The 22,384-nt window shown below is 53.4% G+C and overlaps 1 protein-coding gene across 2 annotated transcripts in view; it reads left to right on the forward strand.

The window, feature by feature from the left end:
- PNKD (PNKD metallo-beta-lactamase domain containing) overlaps positions 1-17,783 on the forward strand; it is a 53,192-nt gene extending 35,409 nt beyond the window's left edge. For both annotated transcript variants that reach the window (XM_067026855.1, XM_059052139.2), the window contains 8 exons: positions 12,136-12,251; positions 12,385-12,497; positions 13,141-13,199; positions 13,910-14,002; positions 14,378-14,541; positions 15,262-15,348; positions 16,270-16,385; positions 16,607-17,783. In XM_067026855.1, coding sequence (XP_066882956.1) covers positions 12,136-12,251; positions 12,385-12,497; positions 13,141-13,199; positions 13,910-14,002; positions 14,378-14,541; positions 15,262-15,348; positions 16,270-16,385; positions 16,607-16,780 — 922 coding nt within the window. In that variant the 3' untranslated portion in view covers positions 16,781-17,783. The remainder of the gene's footprint in view (positions 1-12,135; positions 12,252-12,384; positions 12,498-13,140; positions 13,200-13,909; positions 14,003-14,377; positions 14,542-15,261; positions 15,349-16,269; positions 16,386-16,606) is intronic.
- The last annotated feature ends 4,601 nt before the right edge of the window (positions 17,784-22,384 follow it).

Here is a 22,384-nt window from a genome sequence, read left to right on the forward strand (position 1 = left end):
AGCCTGACTTGTCGCTGGTTCACTGACCTCCAGTGACTTTTTCCTTTCTGACCACCCTCCACCCCCACCCCAGTCCTCATTCTTCTCTTCCACCTTACTTCTACTCCTTCCTCGGCCAAGCAAGGGTGGCGACCAGCCCTGTTCTGCCACAGAAACACTAAGAGGCCGGGAAAGAGCCACAAGAGGAAGGCTTCCGAGGGTCTCTATCCCCTTCCCATTACCAGCAGGACCAGGGGGCAGGACCTCAGGCCCCAGTTGAAGGACAGTGATGTTGGGCCTGGGAACTATAGGATCCCTGGCCCCAGGCCAGGCTCGGGGGAGGAACAAAGCCGGGAATTTCCTGAGTTTCAGAGAAGACATTGTACAATTCACCCCTCCTCCCCTGACCACCCCAGATATCCCTGAAGTTTCACCCCTAGGATTGTGCTCACACTCACTCTAAGACAAAGAGATATAAGGGCCCAGTGGGGGGAAAACTGGAAAAACATAGGGTGGCGGGGAATCTTGCACGTGTGCCTTTTGGGGCATTTGCATCTCTAATAGCCCAAACAGTGGTCACATTCTCAATGATGCTCCAACTAAGTGACCACTGCTCTGCATCAAAATAATGACATTCACAAATATTCAAATATCTGCATATTTAAGATTTAAAAAATATTTCTCCTTACAAAATTTATGGAAATTTTATTGCTCTATTTGAGGAGGGAGTTTTAAATCTACTTCCAGCTTTCAAAATTGGTAACATTGAAATCACACAAATGGCCTGAGGAAGTGAAAAATAAAAGTTTCCACGAGAGACTGGAATCAGAAGTCCTGAGATCAAAATTCCCAAGGTCGCCACCTCAGTATCCTGAGGGTTTGGCTATTCCTAGAACTTGGGGTCTGGGAGTTTCCAAATCCTCAAACTTGGAATTCTCAGAGAGCTTCTTTGGAATTCAGTATTCCATGGGCTTTCCTGTGGCTGGATTTCAATGTTGCCTTGGAATCAACTCCCCAGATTTGCAGAGCAGAAGGGCGTGCCTGGCATCGGAATCCCAGATCCTGCCTCTCCAGGGTCTGGGAAACAATCAGTCCAGTCCCTTGGGGGAGAAGCCGCTGGCTGCTGGGAGGGACAGGGGGTGTTAGCAGGAAATGGTCTGAGGGAAATGGGCAGGTGTCAATGCTGTGAGGGTGCCTCCAGGAAGGATGGAGAGGGAGGGGGACAGGATGGGGCAGGACATGATGGGAGGGTCAGAGCGCATGGGCACACTCCATCCTAAATGTGTGGCTGAGAGGACCACAAGTAGAGGATTCTGTTGGAGGCTGGAAAGTGGACGATGGAGATAGGAAGCAATGGCTGGGAGAGGAGTCGTTGCTGATGTTATTAATAACAATACCCACTGGTGTTTGACAGTGTTATTAAGGGCTTTCCTCAAACATAACCACCATTGTCTTGGGATGGGGATAACTGGGCACAATGGAGGGTTGATTTGGGCTAACCTGAGGCAGACACAGACATTTGGGATTCTGAGGGGCCTGGGAGGCAGCGTGTAGTAGTTAAGCACATGGCATGTGGGGACAGACAATCTGCTCTTGAATCCTAGCTTTTGTTCCTTGGTAGCCACGTGACCTTGGACAAATAACAGCCTCTCTGTGCGCATCTGTAAACGGGCCTGGTGATAGTGCCTATCTCACAGGGCTCCTGTGAGGATCAAATGAAATTCCCAGGGCCTGGCTTGTAGTAAATGCTCAGGAAATGTTAGCAATTGCTCATTCTATAGCATGGCAGATGGGTGGGAGGGAGGATACATGGCGCTGGGCCATGGCTCCTTCTGGAGCTTCCTTTTTTTTTAAGAAAATAGGCTCCCAGATAGCTTTAATTGGGAAGGCTTGTCAACTTTTTCTTTTTTTTTTCTTTTTTTTTGGCCACATCATGGGGCATGTGGGATCTTAGTTACCTGACCAGGGATCGAACAGGTACCCCCTGCAGTGGAGGCATGGAGTCATTTTTTTTATTTTATAAATGTATTTACTTATTTCTTTATTTTTGGCTGCGTTGGGTCTTCATTGCCGGGCTTTCTCTAATTGCAGAGAGCTGGGGGCTACTCTTTGTTGTAGTGCACGGGCCTCTCATTGAGGTGGCTTCTCTTGTTGCAGAGCATGGGCTCCAGGGTGCGCGGGCTTCAGTCGTTGTGGCACACAGGCTCGGTAGTTGTGGCGCACGGGCTTAATTGCTCCGCGGCATGTGGGATCTTCCCGGACCACGGCTTGAACCCGTGTCTCCTGCATTGGCTGGCGGATTCTTAACCACTGTGTCGCCAGGGAAGTCCCTCACTTTTTTTTTTTTTTTTTTGGAACTTCCTTACATGCTTCTACTCCTGTCTTCCAAGCCTATCCTGCCCATGTACCCATCAGGAAATCCCATATCCCTTCATTCAGTGACCCCCCCCCCCCCACAACTGCCCTGGGTCGAGATTGTGGGATCACTGATATGAGTGGAGTCTGGTCGCCGTTCTCAAGGAGTCGGGGAGAGGAGCATGTGAACAGGGACCCTAACTGGCAGGAGGCAGGGCGTGACAGTTTCCCCCGGGAGGAACAGGGTGTGCTTGAGGAGGCTGGGATCCGGAGAGTGTACTCCCCTATGTGTGCCTCCTGCTTCATGCCTCAGTTTCCCTTTTGCCCCTTTGCCTTCTCAGTGGTAGTTGAGGAGGTTTGAGTAGAGGAAGGGCCCCTGAGCAGAGCCTGTCTGCAGGGGGTGGGGCGGGGAGGGGGGTGAATGGGGAATTAGGCTGGGAATGCCTTGAGAATGTCTGAGAAAGTGGAAAGTGCCCGGCCTCTGCAGATGGACAGTCCTAGCTGATAAAGCCTCCCACCCTCCCTGAACAAGTACTCTCTTCACTCCTAAGCACAGAGGATCTTTCTTGAACCTCCTGACCCAAGTGAAACCAGCTGTCCCAGGACAAACCTTGCTTGCTCCACTTCTGAAAGAGGAAAGCCCTTCTCTGGGGCTAGTGAGGACCACTGGCTTGATTTCAAAGGGTGGCAAAGGTCCTGAGCTGAGGACTGTTGAGTGAATGACCCACCTGCTCGTGGCCCAAAGAAAGGCCACATAGAGGCAGTGGTCTGGGCCGTCCACAGCACAGCCTGCAGGAAGGGAGCAGGGAGGGTCCTTTTCCTTTCTGCAGGCCTTGGGATCTTGGAGAGCCGCAGTGTCACCATCTACAGCAGCCCCTCAGCTGGATGGCTCCGAGTGCCCCCTTCCCCAGGCCACATTGCCTACAGAATGGAGTCCACACCCCTCACCCAAAGGGGCTCTCCCACACCCGCTCCGGACCCATCTTCCCCAATCCCATCTTCCCCAGGCCCTGTGCTCTTGCTGTACTTCTGTCTGGGACCTGCCAGGCCTTCCTCCCTACGTCAAATTTTGTTGCATCAAAGCTCATCTTCAAAATATATCCAAAATCTGAGCACTTAACCTACCTCCACTGCTACAACGCTGGGCCAACCTGTGGTCACCTCTCACCTGATCTCCTAAATTGACAGCTTCCTTCAGCCTTTGTACCCCCAAAGCACTCTTAGCATAGCAACCGGGATGAAACTGTTAAGATTGAAGTCAGGGCTTCCCTGGTGGTGCAGTGGTTGAGAGTCCGCCTGCCGACGCAGGGGACACGGGTTCGTGCCCAGGTCCGGGAAGATCCCACATGCCGCAGAGCGGCTGGGCCCATGAGCCATGGCCACTGAGCCTGCGCCTCTGGAGCCTGTGCTCCGCAACGGGAGAGGCCACAGCAGTGAGAGGCCCGCATACGACACACACACACAAAAAGATTAAAGTCAGAAATGTGTCACTTCTCTGCTTAGATCCCTCCAGAAGGGCTCAAAGGCCCTAAGTGGCCTGCTGATACCCAACCTCATTTGTTTTTAGTATGCACCTCACCTTGCTCCTTGAGCTTCAGCCATACAGGCCACTTTGTTGTTCCTCAAACACTCTGAGACAGTCTGACCTCCAAGACCTTCTGTCACTGTTCTCTCTCACTAGAACTTTCTTCCCCCACATGGCCACATGGCTGTGCCTCTTCCTTCAGGTCTCTGCTCAAATTTCACCTTATTCGAGAGGCCTACCCTGACCACCCTGTGTAAAAATAGCACGCCTGTGCTCTGTTACTCTGTGCTGCTAGGTTATTCTCCGTAGTGCATATCACCACATGACATCCTATATATCAACTTGCCTATTGTTTATTGGTTTTCTTTCCCAACCTGAATATGAGCCACATGAAGGAAGAAACTTCTTTCACTACTGTATCCCAGCTTCCAGAACAGTGCCCGGCACAGAGTTCGCCCTTGTTAAAGGGCTTTTTTTTTTTAACATCTTTATTGGAGTGTAATTGCTTTGCAATGGTGTGTTAGTTTCTGCTTTATAACAAAGTGAATCAGCTATACATATACATATATCCCCATGTTAAAGGGCTTTTAAATGAATAAATAGCTTGGCCTAAGTGCCATCTCCTCTACAAGCCTGCCCGGCCTCCCCACTCAAAATTCACCTCTGCCTCCAGGGACCCCTGGGTGCTGTCTCCCCTCCTAGAGCCTTCATTGCATATTCTTGCTCATTCTTGCATTAGGTGTTCAGAGGTGTGATTTCCCCACTGGACTCCCACAGGCCTAGCCCAGGGAGCAGGACTGAATCAAGAGGGCCTGGGATTAGGGTGAGGGAGGGAGTGAGGGAGTGGGGAGGGGGAGCCACAAAGAACAGACCAAACCAAACAAACCCCAGGGGCTTTGTCTGGGCAGGTGGCCTGGGATTTCAGGCAAGGAGACAGAAATGGTCCAGGCCTCCTGCCCAGGACAGAGATTCGGCAAAGAGGCCGCCAGCAATGCCTGTGTCTCTGGTCCTCCCCAAGAGCCCTCAGCAGCCACTCTTCCTCCCCGCTGGGAAAGACGGTGAAGGCTGGAGAGGCCTGCAGTCTGCAGAGGACCATACCCGGGATGGGTATAGAGACAATAGACACAGGCCCTGTGGTCTTGACCTGATGCAGGAACTGCCCCTCTCCTGGTCATGAGAAAATGGTCCCCCTACCCCTAAGGCCTGCTGGCAGCTTCCGGCTCTCGGGGGCCTTTTTAGCTATCTCCTTATCTTCAGTTTCCTCAGTTTTGAGAAAGCACAGAACAGCCAGTGGCTCAACTTGTTCCTGAGGGGCCTCAGAGCAGGCTGTGCTCCAGCAGGACTCTGTGTCCTGGTGGCTGTCCAGGTCCCTCAGCCCTCAGACAGGCATTTCCGGTTTGGTTTCATAAAGACTGCCTGTCACTGGTCAGATGCGGAGCCTGGGAAAACCTGGGTCCCGGGGGTGCAGGAGAGGAGAAGCCAAAAGCACTCCCTGACCAGAGAAGCCTCTCAGGCTGGGCTTGCTGTCCAGCTGGTAGAGTCTGGGGCCAGGGCCTAGCTGGGACAGACAGCCCCCAGGCCTCTCTCAGAGCTGCCCAGGATGGCAAGACTGCTCAAGGGAGGAGGGGGAGAAGAAAGGCTTCATTGTGTGTTCTCCACAGCCAGCCGAAAGAAGGGGGTGGGGAGGGGCTGTGTCACTGCCCCAGCTGTCCCTGGTGGCCTCCCATGGGCTGGAGGTTCAGGCTCAGATACCAGAGACGCCACACTCTGGTTCAGTGAGGCAAGGAGTGAAAGGTATGCCTGTGGCCCTCACTGGGGTGACGGGCGCGCTGTGTCCTGCATCCCCGACCCGCGGGGAGGGCCCTCAGGCACCTTCAAGGCTGCCCCAGGCCTGCTGCTGCCACCCCAGCCCCGCCCTGCAGAGTGGTTTTTTTTGTCTCCCAGCTGGGTCCCAGAGGACCAATTAGGAAACTTTCTTTTCTTTTTCGTGAGGCCACAGTGGGTAGTTCCGGGCCCCAGAACTGCTGAATCAGAATCCAGGAGGGGCGGCGGGGCAGAGCGGGGGTAAGCAAAAGAGGAAAATGTCAGAATCTTTTTGTTTCACCAGCACTCCGAGATCGTTCTGATGCATTCTGGCACATTCTGACCCTGCTTGGGCACCCCGTGGCAGGGAGTTAGAATTCCACATCAGGCCCTGGGGAGGTCAATGTCATCTTGTGAGTCACGTGAACTTCCTGGACTCAGCTGCTCCTTCAGAGAGAAGGAGCACTTGGGTATTTTTTGTTTTTTTTTAATTTAATTTAATTTTTAAATTTTTAACTGCGTTGAGTCTTCGTTGCCGTGTGCAGGCTTTCTCTAGTTGCGGTGAGCAGGGGCTTCTCTTCGTTGCAGTGCGCGGGCTTCTCTTGTTGCAGAGCACGGGCTCTAAGCGCACGGGCTTCAGTAGTTGTGGCACGCGGGCTCAAGAGTTGTGGCGCACGGCTTAGTTGCTCCACTGCATGTGGGATCTTCCCAGACCAGGGCTCGAACCCTTGTCCCCTGCATTGGCAGGCGGAGTCTTAACCACTGCACGACCGGGGAAGCCCGAGCACTTGGTTTTACAGAGAGAGAAACTGAGGCTTGGGGAGTGAGTTCCTGCTTCTTGCCTCGAGCAACAGAAGAAAGGAAGCTGTGGGGCCGCCTTACAGGAGGCGGAGAAGGACAGGTTCTTCCCAGGGACTCATTCACTTCCACATTGTCCCATCTTTTTTCCTAAATTCTCTTCTCCATCTGGTTTGTGATGCTCCCCATGGAGCCATCCACCCAGTCATAAGTCCAGGGTAGAGAATGGCAGAGCCTAGATGGAAAGGGGTCTACTCCTGAGAGTTACGGGGGTCTCTGACCCTCTGTAGTCCTCGGGGAAACTGCTGCATATATAAGGAGTTTGTCTGGGGAGACAATTCACAGCATTCAAAGGGGTCTGTGTCTCAAAGAGACTAAAACTAGTGCTCCAGGAGGTCCCAGAGGCCAGATCCCGGGCTGTGTGTCTGGAACACTGTAACCACCCTGACAGATCAGTTTTCCCAGCAAAGGCCCTCAGAGAAGCTGGGTCTGCCCCAAAATAGTTCAGGCCCACTCATCTCATCCTACCCTCTTATTTGGGGTTTGCAACGGTTAAGAGTGTGGACTCTGGGGTCAGGCTGCCTCAGGTGAATCTCTGCCGCTCTGTGATCTTGAGCAAATCCACCCCCCCACCCCCACCCCCACCCCGTCTCTGGGCTCCACTGTCCTTGTCTGTAAAATAGAGGAAATAATGATACTTGCCTGAGGGTTGCTTGGAGGATGACAGGAGATAATTGATGGGAGGCACTTAGCTCACAGGTGGGGTCTAGGAAAGCTGTGGGAAGTCATTATTATTAAAGATGAGGCCAGTGGGCTCTGGAGAGATGCTGTAACCTGTGTGGGCAGAGCCAGGACTATGGAGCCATCTTCAGACCCCCTTTCCTCTGTCCTGCCCCATCTCTTCCACTTCAGAAGGTGGGAATTTGTGCCCCAGTGACACTGCCCCATCCATGCCCTTGGGTCGAGGTGAGCTGCACGGCAGAGCAGCAAGCTCTGCCATGTGGGTGCAGCCGGGAGAGGGGAGGGACTTGGAAGCAGGCGGGTGAGGTGGGGAGGGGAGAACAGGGGCAGAGGTAGCTGTCACTTGGGCCCTGGATGCTCCCACCGGCCTGGCACGGGGCCAGTCAGGTGGGGCCGCAGTGTTGACAATCCTCTTTCTGTGCCCGTCACTTTATTTTTTTATTTATAAAAAATAAATAAATTTATTTATTTATTTATTTTGGCTGCACTGAGTCTTCATTGCTGCGCCCAGGCTTTCTCTAGTTGCGGAGAGCGGGGGCTACTCTTCTTTGTGGTGCGTGGGCTTCTCATTGCAGTGGCTTTTCTTGTTGCGGGGCGTGGGCTCTCGGCACACGGGCTCAGTAGTTGTGGATCGCAGGCTCTAGAGCACAGGCTCAGTAGTTGTGGCGCACGGGCTTAGTTGCTCTGCAGCATGTGGAATCTTCCCGGACCAGGGCTCGAACCCGTGTCCCCTGCATTGGCAGGCGGATTCTTAACCACTGCGCCACCAGGGAAGTCCTGTGCCCGTCACTTTAATACCTGCACGCCTGGCCCTGCCCTGCCTTTCCTGGTCACTAAGCCAGCATTTTGGGGGTCCCAGGTCTGTGCTGGGCTAGTGCTGGGGGCAGCCATGGGGGTGCAGAGGAGCCACGAGGAGAAGGCTGGTGGCTGCCTGCCCCCTGCACGGTGCTTATTAGGGCTCCCGGTGCACGGTGCTGATTAGGGCTCCGGGTAGAAGTTGATAAGGCCCAGCCACTGCAGGGCTCACTTGCCCCTGGAGGCATGGGGAGAGGCTGAGCGCCCCAGATGGAGCAGGGGAAGATAGCTTTCTGCTGGGGCAATCAGGAGCTGGGTGTGAGCCCAGCCCTGAAGGATGCTTAGGGTTCTAGTAAGTCGAAAGGCTTGCAGGGTATTCCAGGCTGAGAACTCCGGGAGCCCGGCAGGGCTGTAGTTCTCAAGTTTTAATGAGTTGTTTCAGGCATTCAGAAGAAGATAGATAGTATAACAATCCCCCCATCTCCCAGCTTAAGAAAGAAAATATTACAGATGCTGTGAAGCCCGTGCCCCCATCCCCCCCACCTTCTCCCTGCCCCTGAGGAAGCCCTGCTAATGTGCTTGTTGACTATTGCCTCAGCTGCCTTCATTCTTTTACTATTGATACATATGTCTCTATCCCTAAACAATACCAATGATGGTTTTGCATGCTTTGGCATGTTAGATAAATATTGTCAGGTTATCTGTTTTCTCTGTGGCATGTCTGTTAGCTCAACATTATGTGCTCGAGCCTTGTGCAGGCTCAAGGTTGGTGCTCTAGGTCATTCTCTTTCCTGGATGTATGGTTTTCCACGGTCTGAACAGGTCCCCACTTATTTATCCACTGTGCTGTTGACAGACATTTAGGGGTGTCTGATTGTGTCTGAGCACAGAGGAAAGGGTGATTTTATTTTCTTATTTATTATTTTAAAAATTTTCATTTTGAAATCATTTCAGAGTTGCAAAATTCGTACAAAGAATTCCCATGTACCCCTCACCCAGCTCCCCTGAATGTTAACATCTTTCATAGCCGTGGTACAGTTATCAAAACCAAGAAATCAACGTCCATACAAACTAGTAACCACGCTCCAGACTTTACTGAAATTTTGCACACTGTCCCCCTAACATTCTTTTTCTGGTCTGGAGTCCAATCCAGGATATTTAGGTTGTTCCAACCCATCCCCTCTGGCTGGGCATCTCTGCTGTGCCAAGTCTTTGTTAGTCCGGCAGCACAGCAGGGAGAAAGGAGAGAATCAGCAGCTCCCACGAGCTCTCATCCCTGCTCCGGGTGTTTGGTACCTCTCGCTTGCCTGTTCTTGGTGCCCCTTTCCCAGATTCTCACATGGCCTTTCCCTTACTTCTTGGAAATGTCACCTCCTCAAAGAAGCCTTCCGTGACTGACTACCAGATCTAGAATAGCAGCTCCTGTCCTCATTCTCTGTCCTTTTGCCTTGTTTATTTTGTCATCTTCACTTCACAGTATGTTTATTGTCCTGTCTGTCCCACTAGAATATAAGCTTCAAGAAGGCAGGGACTCTGCCTTACTCACTGTGTGCCCAGAGCAGGCTAATAGCAAGGCCTCACTAAATATTGTGGAATGAGTGAAAGTAGGAAGTGGCCGAAATGGGTTTAAAAATAAAACAAAAACAGGGCCTATGAAAAACAGACATAAAGACACATAAAGGATGGCAAGGGGCTTCCCTGGTGGCACAGTGGTTAAGAATCCGCCTGCCAATGGGGGGCACACAGGTTCGAGCCCTGGTCTGGGAAGATCCCACATGCCGCGGAGCAACTCAGCCCGTGCGCCACAACTACTGAAGCCCGCGCACCTAGAGCCTGTGCTCCGCAACAAGAGAAGCCCGCGTACTGCAACAAAGAGTAGCCCCCGCTCGCCGCAACTAAAAGAAAGCCCACGTGCAGCAACGAGGACCCAAGGCAGCCAAAAATAAATAAATTAATTAATTTCTTTTAAAATAAAGGATGGCAAAACCCCACCACAGCGTGTCTAGATTCCCAATTGATACAAGTGCATGGGCACAGAGCCGGGACAGCCATGATTCACCTTCAGCTAAATTGTTTCGACCAAACTGTCATGGAAGCGTGCTTGGTATTGATCAAATTGTTTGCAGACAGATCAGCTTGCTCTTTCCCAAAGGGGCCTGGAGAGCACCTGCCCCTGCTGCCTCCCTGACACAGACACAGTAAGCCTCTGTAGGGATTTAGGGCCCTTCGTGCACGTCCCCACCTCAACTTTTCTATCTCAGGCTTAATCAGCCAGAACCGCCCCCTTTTCTGTCTGCCTTGCCGTGTAACCCTGAGCACTGACCGACCCCACCCACACCCCAGCCTCCGTAGCCTTCCCGAGAGCAGAGGGCCTGAGGCTGCTCCTGCTCACGCTCTGCAGGGCCCAGTGTACGATGGAATTTGGAGCCTGTTGCTCGAAAGGCAGGAGAGAGGTGCCACGTAAGGTACTAAAAGAGAAAGCCTTTCCTTTCTTCTACGATCTCTCTCTTGACTTGCCGACTTGCCGTGATGTTTTTAATTTGCTACTTAATGTCATTCTGAGTAGAGGAATACTTAAACTCTTAATGATTAGCATGAATTATACCATTCATTATATATCATGCAGTGACACTTTTAAATGCAAATATAAGAACATTTAACTCATGTGGGATCACCAAAACTATATAACTCACGTTTCTTAGCTTGTACGTGGATATGTGTTACGTACGCTCTGACCAGAATGGTGGAAATGTGACACCGAACTAACTCAGCTGTTTTTATTTCACTTCTTGATACGTGCACGTTCTCCCGGCTCTCTCTGCTTTCAGCTTACTGATGAGCGGGAGGGGCTGGGAGGAGAAGGACAGATTGGTTGCCTCTTTCCCTTTCCTTCTGTAGCAGCATCATTTGCGGCGTCAGTGGTGGCATCATACAGGGAAGTAACATGATAAGAAAGGATGTGGTAGGGTTCCTTGATCATTTGTGTTTCTTACAACACCGTTGCCTTCTTGATGCATTTCAAGCAAATTCGAGTTTGAACCCAAAGTGTGGCTTCTGGGCCAGCCAGCGCCCACCACCCCACCCTTTTCTCAGTCATAGATGTACACTCGCCTGTATTCACTCTGGGCCTTGAACTTCCACACGTAGCGCTGTGCTCATGGCCATTGCGAACACGGTGTGTGAGGGGCAGCAGGGACGGAGCAGACACATGTCGTGATGTTACGTGTATCACCTCTGCTCGCACGCGTGTTCCATTGTCCCATCAGACTTACTTACAAGACACAAGTTCAAAGAGAACATCGTTAAGAATTTCAAGACGGCAACAGCAGAGCATCATACCAAGTGCGGGGCCTTATGTGGTTGCCGGGCCGCACGCCTGTGAAGCCAGCCCTGCGTGCTGGCGTCCTGTGTTTGGGGGACTCTGTCCCTCGCAAGTCCCCTCTGTTCCTCGTGCCCCCTTTTCCCTGTGTAGTCCGGGATGGGCCTGGAATGGGGGCAGGTGGAGGGAGGGAGTGTGGTCAGCTCATCCAGCCTCACCACACCGCCTGCTCCCTCCACCAAACATCCACACAGAACCTTCTACACTTCCCCTAAGTAAACCCTGCTGTCTGCCGCCTCTGGGCCTTGGCCTATTGTCTCCTCCACCCCAGTTGTTCTCAGAGTTGTGTTCCCTGGGTCAGCAGCATCAGCACCAGCTGGAGCTTGTTAGAAATGCAAATTCCCGGGCTCCACCGCAGACTGGCTGAGTCTCAAATACTGGGATGGGGCCGAAGAATCTGGTCTTCAGCAAGCCCCAGGCATGACTGCGACTCACCGCTGCTCTTTCTGAAATACCGTTCCCACCTCATTGCAGCTTCCTAACTCCTACGCCCCTTTCACCGAGTAATCCCCGCACCCTCGGTTCTCTTCTATGAATTCCTCAGCTCACATCTCGCCTGGTGAGCTTGGGGGTGTTTCTGTCTCCTTCTCCATCTTGTCCTGAGTACTGATCAGGGCAAACAGTCAGCACATGATAAGCGATGGTGGAGTTGCATTGATTCAGAGGGTGACTGGGGGAGCGGAGACGTGGGACCTGGGCTTCTCGGAGGGTCTGGGCTCGAGGGGCGGGCAGGGCTGAGCACAGACGTCCCGTCCTGCAGGTACAGCCTGTACACCCGCACCTGGCTCGGGTACCTCTTCTACCGCCAGCAGCTGCGCAGGGCTCGGAATCGCTACCCCAAAGGCCACTCCAGAACCCAGCCCCGCCTCTTCAATGGTGAGCTCTGGCCACGCCGGGCCAGCATCGCCCCAAGCCGTGGCCACCCTCCCAGCCTACTCCCCATCTCATACCCCCGACTGCTGGGCTCCCCGCCCCATCACCCCGCCCACAGCCCATCTTTGTTCACCAGGAGTGAAGGTGCTTCCCATCCCCGTCCTCTCAGACAACTACAGCTACCTCATCATCGACACCCAGGCCCGGCTGGCTGTGGCTGTGGACCCTTCAGACCCTCAGGCCGTACAGGTGAGGGGAGGATGGGGTCAGGGGTACCTGGGGGTCACCTTGAGGACCGGCAGCTTCTCCTTGCTAGAGAGAGGCTGACCCTGCCCTCTGCCAATGGGATGTGCCCCCCTCCGTGTGCACTCACACACAGAGCCTGACACACATGCGCACAAAAGACCCCCACAAACACACCATGGGGAGGGGGTCAGGGTCAGGGCCTGGCCGGGGGAAAGGGGGAGGGCAGCAGTGGGGGAATCAGAGCCAGAGGGCAAGTGGTGCGGACCCAGGACTGCGGGTCTAGGGAGTTTTCTTCTGCCTCTCACTCCCTGTGGCCCCCTTTCTGACCCTCGCTCTTCTCTCCTCACCTCTGTCTGTCGTGTCTGGGCCTCTTTATCATTCCCTCTTGTCACTTATTTATCTGTGTGTGCGTGTGTCTACCCCCTCCACGCGTCTTCCTCGCGCCTGTGCCCAGGCTGGGGCTCAGCTGCCCGCCTTTACCCGGCCCTCTCTTGCCCACCCGCTTCTCGTTCTCTGGCTTCGTCACCTCCCTCTCCCTCATCTCTCCCTGCTCGCCTCTCCTCTCCTCCCCTCTCCACCCAGCACCCACGCCCCTGTTTCCCTCTGCATCCTGCTCCTCAATCTCACTGCCCCCCCTCTCCCCTAGGCTTCCATTGAAAAGGAGGGCGTTAACTTGGTTGCCATTCTCTGCACCCACAAGCACTGGTAAGGGGCTGAGGTGGGAGGTCTGGGTGCAGATCATCTTCCCTGGCCGGCCCCTGCCCCGGCTGGGCTTGCCAGGACTGGGTCCGGTGAGAACAGGCTGGGCCGGGAGTCAAGAAGTCAGGATGGGTGGACACTATCCTCATGAAGTCACTGGGGCACCAGCAGAGAGGGAGGGGGAGGGGCTGGTCTCCCACTGCCCTACTTATCAGGCTTCTGAAGCGCCAGAGGAAGGCAGGGCAGGCAGTTACCTTCCATCCGTGTGGGCACGTGTGCCGGGCATGGGCAAACCTTGTGATCTCTTCCATCAAGGAGTTTATAGTCCAATAGGGGAGACAGCCCTGTATGAAAGTGTACGACGATGACAAAAAATAACAGCTGTGACAGTTGGCACAGGGTACGGGGGCAGGGACACCAGGGAGGGTGTGATCGGATCCACTCGGAAGAATTAGAGGCTGAGAGTCCTGGAGCTGAGAGTCCAGAAGATCAGTTGGCCTTAGCTGGTGATGAAGGTGGGGTGGGAAGTTGTTGGGACAACATTCTGGGCAGGGGGACAGCTTGAACTAAGGCCAGAAGAGGTGTGGACGGCTTGGTTCGGTCCAGAAGCCAGGAGTCCCAGGGCTCAGAGGCCTGGAGATGCTTGGGAATGAAGGAGGCAGGAGGCCCAGTACAGTTGCCCCTTAAAGGCCCTGCCTGTCTGCGCCATCCTACAGGGACCACAGTGGAGGGAACCGTGACCTCAGCCGGCGGCACCAGGACTGTCGGGTGTATGGGAGCCCTCAGGACGGCATCCCCTACCTCACCCAGTAAGTCCCTGACCCAGAGATGGGATGGCCCTTGTGGGCCCCTCCCCTCACCCCGCATCCTTCAGTCACATGTTTCAGGGGTATCAGCAGGTGGATCTTTGCTGATGCCCTTCCGGGCCCTTAAGAGAGTAGATCACGGCCCATCTGAAGACTGCCATCGCCCATCCCCCAACTGATCCAGCCATAGTCCCCAAAAGAGGAAGCAGGAGGGCTTGGATCTGAAGTCCAGGGGACTGGGGGGTGCCTTCTCTCTCTGGTGGGGAAGCCCCCCTCCTGTACATCACCCATTCCCTCGGGCCTGGGCAGGGCGGGAGAGGGAGGATCAGCATGGCACAAGCTCTAGAGCCTTCTCTCCACTATTCCCTCGCTTCTCAGTCCCCTGTGTCATCAAGATGTGGTTAGTGTGGGACGGCTTCAGATCCAGGCTCTGGCCACCCCTGGCCACACACAAGGCCATCTGGTCTACCTGCTGGATGGGGAGCCCTATAAGGGTCCCTCCTGCCTCTTCTCAGGGGACCTGCTCTTCCTCTCTGGCTGCGGTGAGTCCCCCAAAAGGGAAGAGGGAGGAGGGGGGACAAGAGGGAGGGAGAGAGGCCAGGGCAGGGGCCCAAGGACAGCCACAGCTCCACACAATGCATGAAAACATTGGTTTCAGTACACATGTTGCCTCGGCAGTTACTCCCACCTTTGTTACCTCGATTTTTCTTTTATATCCTCACGACTTCCCGCGGGCGATGGACAGAATGAGACGATGCCTGTAACTGAGTAGAGACCTCGAAGGGCGTTTGTTTCCACTGGGTGGAGCCTGGTTCTCTGATACAGTGACTGGCAAGAGTAGTTACAAAAACTTGAGAACCCCTGAGTGAGAGGGTGATCCTGTAGGGGGAGGGTCACAGGTCCCAGGGTGCATGGAGTCCCGAAGACGGCACAGGCAAAGAAAGAAGTGCTCTGTGGAAAAGAGCAACCCTATAGCAAGTGGGCTTGGAGCCATAGAACTCAGCCTGAAGGTTCTGCAGCCCCCTCTATCCACATGTCAATATGTGCAATGGAGGCCTTCAAATGGGCTCGGTTGCGGATGACTATTTGGGCCCAGCTCCCAGAGGGAGGGAAGGAGTAGATACCAGGGAAGTGGGCATGGCAGGGGCACGGCTGAGGGCTGGTGGCCAGCCCCAGCTGTACAAGCTGGTCCCCACCCTTTTCATGTACCTTACCGTGCTGTGTGGTTCTTGTACCTTACACATACCTTCTGACCCTACCAGGACGGACCTTTGAGGGCACCGCAGAGACCATGCTGAGCTCACTGGACACCGTGCTGGGGCTGGGGGATGACACTCTGCTGTGGCCTGGTGAGGTGCCCCTCCCTCTCCTCCTAGCCCCTCACACCCCCAGAGTCCCAGCCAACTCAGCTCCTGGCCCAGAGGGGATACAGCTCCACCTCTGGTGGCTCCTGGGAGCCAATTCTAGCAGTGGGGGCAGAGCTCCCTTCTGTTTGCAGAACTGGCTGTGTAAGGCCTCTGCTTCCCTGGCAACCAGCCCACAGTCTCTTGGGAGCCCTGTAGGCCCCAGAGCATCCCTGGGAGAAGGCTGATTTTTCATAGCCAAAGCCTAGAACAGAAAATTGCCTTTGCCTAACGAGCAAAGAGGGGCCTTAAATCCACCCTGCATGGATCATTGCCTGCATCCATCATCCACACACTGCACGTCCATCATCCATAAGCGTGTACATGGAATATCCATGCATCCATACGTACGTACATGTGTGCACTGCATATCCATAGTTTCTAAAACACATTTACTCATATCTCAGTTAATCCTCAGAACATATATGCATCCATTCATTCATTCGACAGATACTTTCTTGAGCACCTAACGTGTACCAGGCCCTGTTCCAGGCACCAGGAGCACATAATTTTATATTGGCATTATTATTTTCCCCACTTGCCAAAGGAGAACATTGTGGCTCAGAGAAGTGCCATGACTTGACTGAGGTCGCACAGCTGGGCAGAGCCAGATGGGCTAGAATGCAGGTCTTCTGGCTCCAGGTCTGGTGGTTTTCCCCCTGAACTGCTTGCTTCTGCCTCTTCACTCGTGGCTGACTTGTGCCCACATTTAGAGAAACAGCTCCAAGTGGTCGGGGCTTTTCTGGAAGCATTGCCCCTCCTCCCCAGTCGTCAGGTACCCATAGGCCTGTGGGTGGGGAGGACTTTTTCTGACCGTACCACCCATCTCACTCTGCCCTGTGTCTTGGCCCCCACGGCCATCCCTAGGCCACGAGTACGCGGAGGAGAACCTGGGCTTTGCAGGCGTGCTGGAGCCCGAGAACCTGGCCCGGGAGAGGAAGATGCAGTGGGTGCAGAGGCAGCGGATGGAACGCAGGAGCACGGTGCGGGGCTTGGGGTCCAGGAGGGGCCGAGGGCACTCCTGAGAGAGGTCTCATCCCTGCGGGCCCTGCAGGGCCCTCTCCAGAGCTCTGACATATTTGGCCCAAGGGCCTTCCAGTGAGAACTACTGGACCCTGGGATGGGGCGGTGCGGGGGGGTCTTCCCTTGCTGGGTCTATTTTCCAGATTCTCCCCACCAAACCCGGGTGCCTCTCCCCCCACAGTGCCCATCCACCCTGGGAGAGGAGCGCTCCTATAACCCCTTTCTGAGGACACACTGCCTGGTGCTGCAGGAGGCTCTGGGGCCAGGCCCAGGTCCCACGGGAGACAATGGCTACTCCCGGGCCCAGCTCCTGGAGAAGCTCCGCCAGCTGAAGGACCTATACAAGAGCAAGTGACCCCACCGCAGCCCAGCCCAGCCCCCGCCCCCCCGTGGTGGGGAAGCCACCCATCATGGCCCACATCACACCTTCCCTCTCACTGCTTCCACCACCACCTCCGTCAACCCGTCAAGCCGGCACCACTCCCCGACCCAGGTTCGGGGGGGGAGAGGAGGGACAAGGCGATGAGACCCTGAGACCGAGAGGAAGGGGGCTGACAGTTGGCCAAAGACATTCCCAGGTCATTTGTCATTTGGCCCCTGGCCCCATCATGGTGGGAGCAGGGGATCTGCGCAGCAGAGAGCAGAAATCAGAAGTCCGGGAGCGGAGAGCTCCAGGACCCCAAGCCTGGGCCCTTCCCCTCTGTTCAGCCCTCCCTCAGTTCAGCTCCTCCTCTGGTCTTGGGTCCAGTCCCTTTGGGGCTGCAGTGAGGACTCCGATGGTCCTCAAGCAGGCTTAACTTGGGTCAGCCAGGAGCCTTCTCTTCCTGGGTGGAAGCCTTCCTTCCCTCGGGCTCTGCTCTCCTCTGGGGCGCCTCCGAGATGTCTCCTGCTCTCAGTTTCTCCTCATCATCCTGCCTCTGCCTTCCTCTCCAGCCACAGCCTCTGGAACCAACTTCAGCAATACCGCCAGAATAGAGCTCCCCCCTCAAAACATTCAGTTCATGCCTCTGTGCCTTTGCTCATGCTGTTTCTTCAGAATGGAATGCCTTTACCCTGCTCCTCCTGCCTTGTCTGCCTGGCAAACACCTATTCGTCTCTCACAATCCCCCTCAAAGGCCCCCTCCTCCAGGAAGACCACCCCCATGCCCCTCCCCCTCCAGGCTACCTCTCCTCTTTGTAAATGCTTCGGTTATGGCACGTATACTGTATTTTAGTTGTTTACATGTTTGTCTCCCCTTCTAGACTGTGAACCTTTCAGGGCATGGACTGTATCTTATGCATCTCTGTATTTCTGCTCCTAGCACGGTGCCTGGCACACCGTAGGCGCTCAATAAATGTTGAATGAATGAATGATTTAACCGAGGCTTGATCCCTCAGTGGGCTTGTCTTTATTGCTTGTTCCAGTTTCCTGTCTGGGTTACAGTTCTTGCTTACTTGGAGTGACTGCTCTTCCAGAGCTTCGGGCAGAAACGGCGCTCGAAATATACCCTTCTATGGCTCGTGAGCGTTTGTCCAGGGTTTACAATTTGCCTACCTCGGTGTTTTCCAAGGGTTGAGATGAACAGGAGTACCGCTGGCCACAGGAGAGATAGCTTTACCTGGTCACCGCACCGCAGTGACTGTGCTTCAGCGGCAAGGTCTTGGTGCTGGCCTCTCTTTAACGCCTTTCTAACTAACAGCCAGACTCCAGGTCGGCAGTCTAGGGCAACTATCTTGAGTTAAAGTTTAACAACATCATTTTGTGTTCATCGTGTTTATCTTTGGGGTCAATATTTTTGACAAGCGACACCAGTTTTCAATTCATGAAAGTGATTAAAGGTACAGGTATATCTCATTTTACTGTGCTTCGCTTTATTGTGTTTTGCAGATATTACGTTTTTTACAAATTGAAGGATTGTGGCAACCCTGCATTGTCAGATGATGGTTAGCATTTTTTTAAGCAATAAAATAATTTTAATTAAGGTATGTACATTGTTTTTCTTAGACATAATGCTGCTGCACACTTAATAGACTACAGTATAGTGTAACATAACTTTTATATGCACTGGGAAAAAAGTTTTTTGCATGACACCCTTCGTTGCAGTATTTGCTTTATTACAATGGTCTGGAACTGAACCTGAAATATCTCCAAAGTGTGCTTGCATTTATTGAAATAGGAAAATACGAAGTAAAGGTGACACTTGGTTATGAAAGAATTCTTTTTAAATATTTATTTATTTATTTATTTGGCTGTGTCGGGTCTTAGCTGCCGCAGGCAGGCTCTCTAGTTGTGGCACTCAGGCTCCAGAGTGTGTGGGCTCTCTTGTTGAGGTGCCCAAGCTCAACAGTTGTGGCGCGTGGGCTTAGTTGCCCCGTGGCATGTGGGATCTTAGTTCCCTGACCAGGGATCGAACCCACGTACCTTGCATTGGAAGGCGGATTCTTAAACACTGGACCACCAGGGAGGTCCCTATGGCAGAATTCTTTTTTTTTTTTTTTTTTTCGGTATGCGGGCCTCTCACCGCGGCGGCCTCTCCCGCTGCGGAGCACAGGCTCCAGACGCGCAGGCTCAGCGGCCATGGCTCACGGGCCCAGCCGCTCCGCGGCATGTGGGATCTTCCCGGACCGGGGCACGAACCCGCGTCCCCTGCATCGGCAGGCGGACTCCCAACCACTGCGCCACCAGGGAAGCCCTGGCAGAATTCTTAAAGGTGGTCTTGGTGTGGCTGAAGACTGGGAAGCACTGGCTTAGCTCCACATTTCCTGGGGCCAACCCTGGCCACAGCTCAGCCTCCCCTCGTGGCACCCCTCACCCCAAGCCAAGGACCTTGGCACTGGTCCTCTCTATCCTGGCTCAGAGCTGCACCTGTGGTGGGGGTGAGGGAAGGAGCTGTGGGCGTCACCTTCCTGAAAAAGGGCAGTCTCTGTGCTCTGTAATTGTCTCTTGATCGGGCAAGCCCCAGGGCCAGGTCACTCTGGGTATGCGCAGCTTCAAGGGACAATTGGTAATGGTTCTCTAGGGCTCGGTGAAGCATTTTCCCAGGGCCTTGGCTGACCCTCCCACTGGAGCATCCGTCCTGACCGATGGCACATGTTTCTCCTGGAGCCAGCACTGACCAGCAATAACCAGGACACCTGTTCTTTGCTTGCAGAACAGCAGGAGTGACAGCTGGCCTTAGAGACCTGGGTTCTAGTCCCAGCTCTGTTACTCAACATCTAAGGACCTTGGGCAAGTAACTTCCCAGTCCTCAGTTTCTTCACCTTCCAGTGGAGATGACAACCTTGAATGAGACATAACCCTTTCAAGTGCAAGTGACAAACACACAACCGAAAGGGGCTTAAACCAAAAGGGAAATTTATCAGGTCATGAAATTGAGAAGTGTGGGATTATGTCATGGTGACTTCAGGCATGAGTAGATCCAGGGATTCAGAGGCGTCTTCATCATTCAGCTCCGCTTTCTTCTATATTGATATCGTTCTCTGTCAGTCTTTCTCCCTGTAATGGAAAGATGGTCTCTAGAAGTTCCAGGTTTATGGGCTACTAGTTCATCAAACATAGCAGAACCTCTAATAGCCCAAAGGGATTGAGTTTCATTGGTTCAGCTTGGATTATGTGCCCAATGCTGAACCAATCATAGGAGTTAGGGGAATGGGCTTCTCTGACTGGCCAGTAAGGTCACGTGACCACACCTGGAAAGGCAGTGTCGGACCCAACTGAAACACAATGCATGGAGAGTGGGGAAAGGGTCCCCCAGAGAAATAGGGGGCCTGATACCAGAAATGATGCAAGGCAGCAAACTCATAAACTTTCACCAACAAGGTCACTTATTTGGAGGCTATTAGAAGAGTTAGACGAGAAAGGCACATGAAGTCACTTTGGAAAATGCTACATGTGATTTCTGGTGCCGTAATTCATTATAGAGAAGAAATGGAGGTAGACACATGGCCTCAAAGGTGTTTGAATAATACGTAGTTTAAAATATAACCTGGAGAGACTTCCCTGGTGGCACAGTGGTTAAGAATCCGCCTGCCAATGCAGGGAACACGGGTTCGATCCCCGGTCCGGGAAGATCCCACATGCTGCCGGGTAACTAAGCCTGTGCGTCACAACTACTGAGGTGGCGTGTTGCAACTACTGAAGCCCGTGTGCCTAGATGTAGCCCGTGCTCCACAACAAGAGAAGGCACCGCAATGAGAAGCCCGTGCACCACAACAAAGAGTAGCCCCTGCTCGCCACAACTAGAGAAAGCCCATGCACAGCAAGGAAGACCCAAGGCAGCCAAAAATAAACTAATTAATTAATTTTAAAAAATAATAATAACCTGGGGCTTCCCTGGTGGAGCAGTGGTTAAGAATCTGCCTGCCAGTGTAGGGGACACGGGTTCGAGCCCTGGTCCGAGAAGATCCCACATGCCACGGAGCAACTACGCCCGTGCGCCACAACTACTGAGCCTGCGCTCTAGAGCCCGCGCGCCACAACTACTGAAGACTGCGCACCTAGAGCCCATGCTCCACAGCAGGAGAGGCCACCGCGGTGAGAAGCCTGTGCACAGCAACAAAGAGTAGCCCCCGCTCGCTGCGACTAGAGAAAGCCCACGTGCAGCAATGATAGACCCCACGCAGCCAAAAATAAATAAATAAATAAATAAAATTTATTTTTTAAAAAACCCCTGTAAGCAGTTCATTTTCCCTGAATCACAGGCTGTCTCTCTTTTTTTTTTCTAAATCACAGAAAAGGAGAAAGGGAGGGGCAGCCTTAGAAGTTCCCAGGAAGGACAGAGAACAGGATAAGTTGTAGAAGAGCCCTGTGTGTCCATGTGTGTGTGTGTTGGTGAGGGGTTGTCCTAGTCCTCCCAGGTCCTGGCCACAAGTGGAGCCTTTGGAAGCAGGTGTGAAGTTAACCCTGATGGTCAGTAAACCCTAAGCTTGGGCCAAAGTCACGACAAGGTGGAAGAAAGAGAGAGGACTTGCACTGGTCTGGATTTGAATACAAACTCTGACACTCCGTGTGTAACTCCAGACATGGGACTCATGTCACCGAGCCTCCTTCTGGGGTGGCTGGGAGACCCAAGTGAGATGCACAACGGTGTTCGGTGAACAGCAGCCTCTTTTTCCTCTCACTGTTATTAATAAACTTAGTGCTAGTCTATCAGGGACAGTAGGGCAAAGTGATTAAGAACATGGACTCAAGCCAGCTCATTTGGGTTGGAGTCCACACCTTCCATTTATTAACTGGGTGACCCTGGACAAGTTACTGAACTTTTGTGTGCCTCCACTTCTCACCTGTCCAATGAGGATGATGCTAACACCACCTTAGAAGCTGATTGTGAGAATTAAGTGACTTACTACCTGCAGAGCTCAGCATATAGGGTACCCTCTCTACGGTAGTGGTTGTTGTTCAGTAGACGCCAACCCCAGCTGCTGGGAGGGAACAGGCTGTCCATGTCAAAGGCTCAGAAAGGCGTACCTGCCCAACGCAACCACACGGCTAGTATGTCAACTGCACCAGAGCATCCTTCCCCTGTCGTATCAGGCCCTAAGGGGGCATGGTAACAAGGGTCCTTAACAGATCTCTTCCAGATGGTTAAAAAAATAGACAGCAAACTGGATGTTGATCCTTCTGTGATCCACTTTTCCAAAATGCTTTCTCCTCTAAGCAGCTAGCAGGAAACAGCCAGCATCAAGCAGGAAGGAATCTGGGAGGAGTGAGAGAGTTGTGAACATGGGCTCCCAGGAGGTGGGAGCCTGTGAGGACAGGCAGGTGGGCATCCTATGCAGCTAGAGGAGCCTGACCAAGGGGGGTGGTGAGGGGGACCAGGGGTGACAGGAGAACTCTAAAGGGTAGAGGGCTCAGGGAGCAAATTTTCCCTCAGGCCAGGAGTCCGGAATAGCTGGGGGGGGGCACAATAAGGAGGGGGACTATGTGGGCACCCCTTAAAGAGCATCCAAAAAAGAGCAGTTTGCTTCTTGTTCTTTTTGG

This window comes from Kogia breviceps, chromosome 2 (assembly GCF_026419965.1).
Source record: "Kogia breviceps isolate mKogBre1 chromosome 2, mKogBre1 haplotype 1, whole genome shotgun sequence".
NCBI classification, from domain to species: domain Eukaryota; kingdom Metazoa; phylum Chordata; class Mammalia; order Artiodactyla; family Physeteridae; genus Kogia; species Kogia breviceps.